The 10287-nt window shown below is 39.2% G+C and overlaps 1 protein-coding gene across 1 annotated transcript in view; it reads right to left on the bottom strand.

Annotated features, from left to right (window-relative positions):
• Window positions 1-269: 269 nt before the first annotated feature.
• LOC123757359 (microtubule-associated protein futsch) overlaps window positions 270-10287 on the bottom strand; it is a 212998-nt gene continuing 202980 nt past the window's right edge. The window contains exon 8 of the mRNA XM_045740927.2: window positions 270-5965. Within this exon, the coding sequence (XP_045596883.2) occupies window positions 413-5965 (5553 nt within the window). The 3' untranslated portion in view covers window positions 270-412. The remainder of the gene's footprint in view (window positions 5966-10287) is intronic.

Genomic DNA, 10287 nt, shown 5'->3' with positions numbered 1-10287 from the left:
AAGAGGAAGGAGGGAAAACCTGTGCTTGTGCCGTCATGGCTGCTGTTGCAGCAATCGCTGCCTTTCTACTGCTACAGGCAGATCTAATGGCATTTATTACTACTGTTTCTCTCTCAGATGTGTACTCACCTAATTGTGCTTGCGGGGGTTGAGCTTTGTCTCTTTGGTCCCGCCTCTCAACTGTTAATCAACTGGTGTACAGATTCCTGAGCCTACTGGGCTCTATCATATCTACATTTGAAACTGTGTATGGAGTCAGCCTCCACCACATCACTGCCTAGTGCATTCCATTTTATTAACTACTCTGACACTGAAAAAAATCTTTCAAAAATTAATTAAAAATTAAAAGTGTGTTTGTTGCTAGTTGTTAGTTGATTTTTTTATGAACAGGTACTTTAGCTTTACATGAATTTTATTTTATATCCTCATTCCCGTTTCCTGGGTTGGAGCGAGTAACTCTCCTTGAAGCTGTCTGCTTTTTCTCAGTTTTATCCTTCAATTGAACAACTTTTGACGGTTCAGTTACCTCACTACTTTGAGACGTGTTGCAATCTTCCTCTCGTAAATTTTCTCCACGCATCACTTTCTCTGATTTTTTTGAGGTTACCTTACTGCAATATTTACCCTTCTCTCTTTCAAAGACAGCAGATACTGTAGCTCTGGTTGCTCTTACTTTACCTACTTTACTCCTCCTTTCTGAATTCACTGCTCGTTTTACACTTTTTGATGCCATTCTTGGAGTTGGCCGTTTCGTGCTAAATGATTCATTTGTTTTGACAGTGCTTCTTGTTATTCTAGAAGTCTGCCTCACTCTAAGAATGTCTTCTTCTGGATCCTGCTTTTGTATTTTCTTATCAAATTCTTCTTCCTTGGTATTTACTTCAGAAACGTCAACAGACTGTTTTAGTTTTGACTCCTCTTCTTTCAAAAGTATAGTTGAGGATACTGTTAGGAGAGATGATAGTTCTACTTTGGGTTCCTCTTCGAAACATGCAACTGGGGATTCTGATTTGAAAGAAGATAGATCTTTTCTGGGTTCGTCTTTGAAAGATGTGACTGTGGATGTTGATGAGAAAGAACAGAGTTCTATTTTGGTTTTCTCTTCCAAAGCTATGGTTGTGGATTCTGATAACATTGAAGGTAGTTCTTTTTGGGGCTTGTCTTCCAAAGCTGTGCCTGTGGATACTGAGAAAATTAAAGGTAATTCTTTTTGGGGCTTGTCTTTCAAAGCTGTTCCTGTAGATACTGATAGAACTGAAGGTAATTCTTTTTGGGGCATTTCTTCCAAAGCTGTTGATGTGGATACTGATAAAATTAAAGGTAATTCTTTTTGGGGTTTGTCTTTCAAAGCTGTTGCTGTAAATACTGATAAAATTGATGGTAGTTCTTTTTGGGGCTTGTCTTCCAAGGCTGTTACTGTGGATACTGATAAAATTGAAGGTAATTCTTTTTGGGGCATTTCTTCCAAAGCTGTTGATGTGGATACTGATAAAATTGAAGGTAATTCTTTTTGGGGCTCATCTTTCAATGCTGTTACTGTGGATTCTGATAAAATTGATGGTACGTGTAGTTCTTTTGGGGGCTCATCTTCCAAATCTGTTGCTGTGGATATTGATAAAATTGAGAGTGGTTCTTTTTGGGGCTCATCTTCCATAGCTGTTTCTGTGGATATTGATAAAATTGAAAGTGGTTCTTTTTGGGCCTTGTCTTCCAAAACTGTTACTGTGGATAATGATAAAATTGAAGGTAATTCTTTTTGGGGCTCGTCTTCCAAAGCTGTTGATGTGGATACTGATAAAATTGATGGTACGTGTAGTTCTTTTTGAGGCTCATCTTCCAAATCTGTTACTGTGGATATTGATAAAATTGAGAGTGGTTCTTTTTGGGGCTCATCTTCCATAGCTGTTGCTGTGGATACTGATAAAACTGAAGGTAGTTTTTTGGGGGACTCATCTTCCAAAATTATAATAGTAGATACTGATAAAACTGAAGGTAGGTTTTCGGGTGGCTCATCTTCTAAAGCTGTAGTTGTGGATACTGCTGAAAGAGAGGGCACTGAAGATTCTATCATGGGTTCCTCTTCCAATGCCATAGATGCGGATATTAAAATCTTTTCAATATTTTGCATCATTTTATTCTCGTGATCAACACTTGCAACATTAGATATTTTAGATATTTGAAGCTCCTCCACTTTAATTTCTTCCTGATCACCAGCTGGAGTTTCCATTGTTGTACAAGTAATATCATGAGTGCACTGATATTGCCTGACTTCTTCCTCTGTATGAACTTCAAACTTTTCAGTTTTTGCACTTTTTGAGTTATTTTTTAATGCAATTATATCCAGTTTAATTCTTCCATCTTCTTTGCAAGTTGTCAATTGATCAGGTTCAGTAACTTCAGATGAGGACTTCAATATATCTGTGGGAATAATATCCTGTTTGGTGATTTGGGAATTTTCAGACTTTTGATTCCAGCTTTTATCCATATATTGTGCACTAGGAGAGAGAGCATGTAAACCTTTTACAAATTCTAAATTGTTACATGACTCTGATTTGTTATTAAACAAATTTTCCTTAGGCTTTTGAACTGTATTTGGAGATAAAATAGATTCAGCATATTCTCCAATATTTTCAGTAACAGGTATTTTTGCATGTACTAGATTTTTAATCTCAGTTTTCTTACCATGAATTTCACCAACTGTGTCTGTACTTCCATGTTTTACAGATTCATTTGTACTATTCTTAGCTTCATAATTCATACTTGCTGTATTGTCTTTCAAGGATTCAGAATCAAATTTAGCAGAATCACTATTGCCACAACTTAAAGATAAATTTTGGGTGGGAAATTCAGGAGCCTTCAGATTTTTGTCCTTATCAATAACTTCAAGTGCACACACCTCCGTGGTGTTAATGTGCTGAACTGAACTTGATACACCATCAGTAACTGGAAGGTTATTTAAATCAGGCTTACATGCTGGTATTTTAACATCAGATGATATTTGAACTTTTAAATCAGGTCTCACATTCTGGTCATGAAGTAATGAAGAATGTTCCCCAACAGGAAGGTGAGAAACAATATCTACAGAACTGGATGAATTGCTGCAAGTCATTTTTACAACAATCTTTTCTGGGGGAACAAACGTTTCATAATTTTCTTGATGAACTTGTGAAGGAAGTTCTGCATATTTCTCTCCCTCTACAAAGTACATGTTGTCCTTACTACTAACATCTGAAGGAGGAAACAGCTTGGCACCATCTTGCATATTGTGCACATTTTCTGTATTTTCCAGACTAGAAGGTAATGGACTGCTTTTGGAACTTACATTTTGGCAAGATGTGTTGTTAGCAGTTACAGATTCAGAACTTGACTCTGTCCCAGGCGGTGGTGGGGTTATTTCTCTCTTTTCATCCAGACTCTCACTTTCACTGTCTTCACTTAATTCCATACTAGCTTCTCCAAGTTCAACAGGCACATCATCTAATTCATTGACGATCAAATTTTCTGTGCTTGGAGGTGGTGGTGTTTTCTTTTTCTCTGTATGATGTGAGGAGCTCCACTTCACAAGATCATTAGCAAGTGAAACAGCTATGGGTCCAGATGCCCGTTGGATTGACCACTGTGGGTGACCCATACCTAATGGCAATGCTTCACTTGATTGTGAAATGGAAAACTTGTCTAACCTTTTACTATTACTACTTGAACTACACATTTTTGAACTTTGTTTTTGAATATATGATTGAGAAATAGCACCTGGCTTATCTAAATCCCTCTGCAATGATATACTTTCTGCTACTTCTAATGGAGGGGCATGGCAGGAAATATTTTGGACACACAGCTCATTTTCTGTACCAGATGGAAGAGGGATTTCAAGTGTTGTTTTACTCTTAATGGGAATTTGCACTGCAATATCTTCTTGGTTATTGTTGCCAACATTACATACTTTTGAGCTAAGCTTAACAAAATTTGGTTCAAAATCTGGTAACATCATGACTGAGGAAACTGCATCATTTTTACATGTCAAGTGGCAATTGAGGCCCTCATTTTCTACTCCTGGTGTAGGAGTAATGTTAAGGTCTGCTTCACCAGTAGATACTTTTTCTGTTCCTGATGAAAGTGGTAACTTTAATTTTTCTATGATACCAGAGGATGAATTTTGTGGACCCCCATTACTACTGCTGATAATGCTCCAGTTTTTTGAGCTATGATCAAGCACACCTTGTTTAGAGGATGGCATCAGTGACTGACATTTTACAGCCACAGACACACATGATTTGTTTTTAGGTTCATAAATGCCTGAAGTATCATCTTTAGGTAATGACAGACATAAATTTTCTGTGCTTTGGGTTTCTTGTTTGGTTCTAGTTGGCACTGGAATACTTGATGGTGGGAAAGTGTCATTAACTGTTTTTTTATATGATAATGGGATAGTTTGAAGCTGTAAAGCATGCAGTGTAGATGCTGCAGTACATTCAGGAGACTCTTTATTTACTGTTTCCAGAGACACGTGGATCTTGAGACCATCGGGGTCACTCATCCTTTCTTCTATAGTAAAGAGCCCACTGACATGCTCTTGAGGAGAGCAAACTGTTTCTATTGATGAGCCATCCTTAGTAATATTTGATACTAATGTATTTCTTGTGTCTCTATTGTTTTGTACCAGAGGTAGTTTTTCCTGTGCTATGTTAATTTTGTCTTCATTTTCCTTAGAAACAATTTCTGTTTCCTGGCAAACTGGTAATGCCACTAGATCTTTCATTTTATCTGCCTCAATCTCAACTTTTGTTTCCTCATTAGGAAAATTAGTTTTTAAGTTTGTCATAGTTTTGGCATCACTTTCAGAAAAATTATGTTGATGAATAAACATTTCTGCAGTTCCCGACGGCACTGACAAATGTAAACCTTTTCGAGTTTTTGGTTCATATTGTTTTGTAGGTGGTAAAGGAATATTATATGATGTTGAAGTGTCAACAACTATTTTTTGACAAGGTAATGGGATACTTAGAAGATCTAAAGCAAGTGGTGCAGCAGTATAAGCAGTTATTGAAGATTCCTTATTCCCTGTCTCCAAAGAGATATCCATTTTAAAATTTATAGACTTACTATTCTTTTCAAATTTTACAGTAGGCTTCTTCAGTTCACTGACATGCTCTGTTGATGATATATCCTTGACCTCATTCAGTGTTGGTGTACTAATATTTTCTCTGGTGTGTTCATTGTCCTCCTTCGATGGTAGTTGTTTTTGTGTTTTGTTAGTATTGTTTTCAGTTTCCTCACCAATTTCTGTTTTCTGGCAACCCAATAAAGCCACTAGATCCCCTGGTTTCTCTTCTTTACGCTCAGCTTTTGTCTCCTGAGAAGACACTATGCTCGTTGCAGCTTTGGTCTCTTGTGCTAACAAATACTGTAGTTGCGGAGACATATCTTGCTTAACGCACGTTGGTTTTTGTGGTTGTTTGCATTTTGTAGATAATTCTTGTTTGACTGTATCACTTTTTTCCTTGTTACAGTTGCTATAAATCTGATCAGTTTTCAGTGACTTACCTCTTCTCGGTATGTCATCCATCAATTTCCTTTTAAGTTTGTTATCATTCTGCAGCAGAACCTGATTCTCATCAGATCGTCTTTCCAAACTAACACTGCTACTGAGATTATCAGACTTTGTATCATCTTGACACCCAGATCTTTGTGAGGCACCTCTAATGCTTCCATTGTCTTTAATTCTTTCTTTCTTTGCTTCAGTTGCTCTTTTATCATCCCTTCTTTCCTTATCTGACTTTTCTTTATTTCTTTGTTCTTTTACCTGCTTCAACAACATTCCTTCTAAGTCAACAGATGCATTTTTGTCATTTGCTTTCCGCTGTGCCTCACGGACTCTTTGTTTCTCTTCTCGGATATATTTTACATATGCAGCTGTTTTTGACTTCAGGAAATTTGACTCGTGCAGAGGATTCTTTTCTCTATGTACCTGCACAAAAAGAGATGAAAATTAATGACATATAATTTATGTTTAAGAGTAAATGCAGTATATCATTTTTAATATGTGATTTTTATATTAATAATCAGAAATTGCAAGGATATTGTGGTGATAACTTAAATTAACATTAACATAGAGTGCTGTCCAAAAATACATAGAGAGCTGTCCAAATTTTCAAACTACCATTGTCCCCAATCCAAAATATTATGCTGATACTGTATTAATTTTCAGGGTGATGTCCAAATGTCATTATGATTCCTTAGTCTGTGGCAGTAACGTAATTCTAGTTTTAAAGTCAGGAACGTAGAATTAAATTTTTTAGAATTAAGTGAATTTTTCGGAAAATTTGGTTGGAAAAATCCTTAGCCCTTTAACTGTGCAATGCGCCTGCAGGCCCACATCTGGGGTGCGCTACGCGCCTCCGGGTATTTGTATTTTTCATGTTCCATTCAAAACTCCCGCGGCTAAATGGGGTTCACATCAGCTTCCTCAGTGCTCTTGTAAACAAACGCCATCTTTAAAAAAAATTGTGGTCCACATTCCCAGGTGTGAGAGCCTCAGTAGTGAGTGAGCAACCATGGCCAGCGCACGCAGCATGAGCTCACAGCACTGCTGGTCAGCTTGTGACCACAGCATCACCTAATAATGTCAAAATATACATATAACTTGTTTTATTTATCCATGATAGTATTACAAGAAGAGCCTGAGTGTGATAATGACTGTGTACAGGCATTGCATCATATGGGCATCACTAATTCAAATATTAGTGATTCAATGCTGTTCACGATGTTCACAGTGCTAGCCACAGCACCACAATATTATTTCGTCCATCTAGGAATCTTCAAACAACTTCTTCGGTTCCTTTACAAAATAAACTTGTGGTCAATTATGTATTTACAGGATTTAGTGACCAGTATTGTGATAACAGCAGGATTGTGGTGATAATAAGCACTGCGTGTGGTATTGTGGGAGAAGTAATTGTGGTGAGGGAGCGAGGGAGAAAATCGAGGTAACCTCACTGTGTGGCAGCCATTCTTGTTTTGCTCATCATACTAGCTTAGTGGTTCGCTATGATGAACACATATGTACATGGGTATATGCAATGTGTGTGTATACACCCATGTACATACGTGCGTAGTATTGTGGGAGGAGTAATTGTGGTGAGGGAGCGACAGAGAGAATCGAGGTAGCCTCACTGTGTGGCAGCCACTCTTGTTTTGCTCATCATACTAGCTTAGTGGTTTGCTATGGTGAACACATTTGTACATGGGTATATACAATGTGTGTATATAGTGTAGTAACAGCAACAGGAATATGTTGGGAGGAGCTATATTGGTGAGGGAGGTGATGTAATCGTAGTGTTGTCTGCTGGCTGCTGTGTGATTTCTCATGCAGTGTATGGTGGCCACTGTAAAGTTTGGACACAATACCGGCTTACTTGCATAGTTCTGGTGAATAAAACATGTAGATAGGTATACATAACATGTGTAAATAGTGTAATACACACAATAACAGTATGGTGGGAGGAGCAATGTTGGCGAGTAAGATGTTGGAGGAGTGAAGGAGAGACTGGATGTTGGAGGAGTGAGGGTGTGGCAGCTGACACTCGCGGAGTTCTGAGTGTGTTTATGGTGAATGTATATAGTGTGTGATAGTGTATAGTGTGTAAATAGACTGTATATATACATAAATTAGCATACTACAATGGAAATATGTGCCGGATATGTGTACACACATGTCATGCACGTAACACAGTGTCTTCGGACAGTACGGATGTTCTACTGCCATAATATAGTGTACGTGTTCATTATACATAGGATTGGCATGTAAAAGCATATAAAATGTATTTGGAACTGTGTGCAGAAAATGAACAAAAATATATTTGCGGCAACTTGCGTATCCTGTCCAGAGTGCCCAACCAACCCCGGGGGCGTATGTCACGGGCGACCAGGGAATGATGACATCACGCACGAACTTACGGACCCCCCTTTCCTGCGCACTGGGAGGGTGTCATATTTGGAGGCCGCGCAGTTAAGGGGTTAGTCCAGTTTTGCCTAAAATCTGAATTTTTGGTGAAAATTCGAATTTTCATGTCAAGTGAGCGTTCCAGGACCAGTATTATTCTCTAGTGCATGCAAGTAACGTAAGGATGGCCTTAACATCAGGAATTAGTAATTAGATTTTTGCCAAGTTAAGAAATTTTTTGAGGAAAATTGTGTTGTGGAAAATTTTCTAAGTCCAGTGTTGAGCCAGAATCTCGGATTTTGAGAGAAATTCGAATTTGTGTGTAAAGTGGATGTCCAATGTGTCATTGTTATCCTTTCGACCGCGTCAGTAACATAATTATTGTGTTAACATCAGGAAATCGTAATGTGAATTTTGCCACTTAAGCAGATTTTTGAAGAATTGGTGATATAAAATTTTCAGAGTCCAGTTTGTGTAGAAACACAGTTTTTTGGTGGAAATTCAAATTAGTAAGACAAGTGCATGTCTCAGGTGTCAGTTTTATTCATTAGAGCATACTATTAACGTAAACCTTGTTTTACTTCGGAGATACAAATTTGATTTTTAAGCGTTTAAGCAAATAAACGAGGGACTTGTGTCTTATCGCGGCTGAATGCTCCATCAACAGAGTCAGTGGCCACTCTGTTCCCTTCAATTTTATCTAGTATACGAGTCCAGTACTGTATTATCATTATTATTCCATCATGAGTGCGGCATGATAGTTAATTTATTTTTCTTTAAAGTTTTATAAAAGTAATATTCTTTAATTCTTATAGAAAGTACGCAACTTAGTTTCAAGTAAAGCGACCAAGGATTCCTTCAGAATCTGGTAATAGTGCAGTGTGTGCTCCTTCATCAATTGGTTTAACTTAAACAACTCTCACAAATAATCAACTTAATTTTTTATTTTTAGAAATTCAGAGAATTTTGGGGGGAAATTGGGTTGACAAGTTCTGAGTCTAGTTATTGTGAAAATCTCATTTGTAGTGGGAACCCGGGTTTGTGTGTAAGGTGTATGGTGGTTAAAAGAATCATGGTGCACCGGAAAATTTGGAGGATGTTTAACCCGGATGGGACCCAGTCAGTAAGGGCCCTAGGGAGTGCACGCTTAGAGGGAACCCCTGCTGATATTATGGGGAGCCAGGTAGACCGCTCAGGCAGCCTGGCTGACGTTACAGGGGGATTCAGTGGGACGAGGGCGACGGTGACACGTGTCCTGAATGTGACTGAGGAGTCTAGAGGGACTTCACACTCCAGTAATGACACGGTGGTGGATATGAGTGGGGAATCCTTAGTGGGTTCATCCCAAGAACGGGGGAAGGCCCTCTTGGGTTTCCCCTACAACATTGACACCATTCCAACAGGGGTTACAGGGTGACGGACAGGGTGTGTCATTTCTCGTGGTATGGCGTCCCGCTCAGCAAAGTAGGGTACAAGACCCTCAACCCCGTACAATTAGAACAACATGTACCAGACTCACAGCAGGCACAACCTCAAGTAACACCACTACCACAATATCAACTTCATCCACTACCACAACCACAACCTCAACTTCAACCTCAACTATCACCACAATCACGACATCCACCTCAGCCATCACCACAACCACAACACCAATACCAACCTCAACTCCAATCCTTCCAACAATAACCGCAATTCCAGACAACCTATTCCCAACCTCAATCCCAGACAACTCGCTTCTACCCTCAATTCCAATACCAACCCCAGGCCACCCATTCCTAACCTCAACCCCAGGCAACCCAATACCTACTTCAACCCCAAGCCACCCCAATAATACCTTTACCCCAGACAACCCATTCCCAACCTCAATCCCAGACTGCCCAATTCCAACCTCAATTCCAATACCTACCCCAAGCCAACCCAGTCCTACCTCAATCTGGGGTAACTCCCACATCTAACCAACCCTTCTCGGTCCTAGCAACTCTCGGCCACCTTATCCTGCCCCCGGGGTCATCAAATTCCAGTAGTTTTTCTTCCGACACACCGGGAATTATGAGTCTAATTCCAAAGATGACCCTACCGACACTCATAGATACAGAGTTGCCATCCAACGAGGTGGAACTCAACCGCCAAGTGGAAGACTGGTTGTGGAAAATGAGCGCAATGCTGGAGGCAGTCCCAAATGATGGATTAAATATTATTCTTGCAACAGGGGTTTACGTGGACATAGCTAGTCCACTGGCGAGGCTGAAAGGGTTTCGGTACCTAACGACGTGGCTTCAATTTGTCCAGGCGATTAGAGACAAGTATAAAGAGAAAGTTCCGGCAGATGAGGCTCAATTATACAT

Source organism: Procambarus clarkii, chromosome 22 (assembly GCF_040958095.1).
Source record: "Procambarus clarkii isolate CNS0578487 chromosome 22, FALCON_Pclarkii_2.0, whole genome shotgun sequence".
Lineage (NCBI taxonomy): Eukaryota > Metazoa > Arthropoda > Malacostraca > Decapoda > Cambaridae > Procambarus > Procambarus clarkii.
Note: the sequence above shows the minus strand (reverse complement) of the source record. Positions and strands in the feature narration are given on the sequence as shown.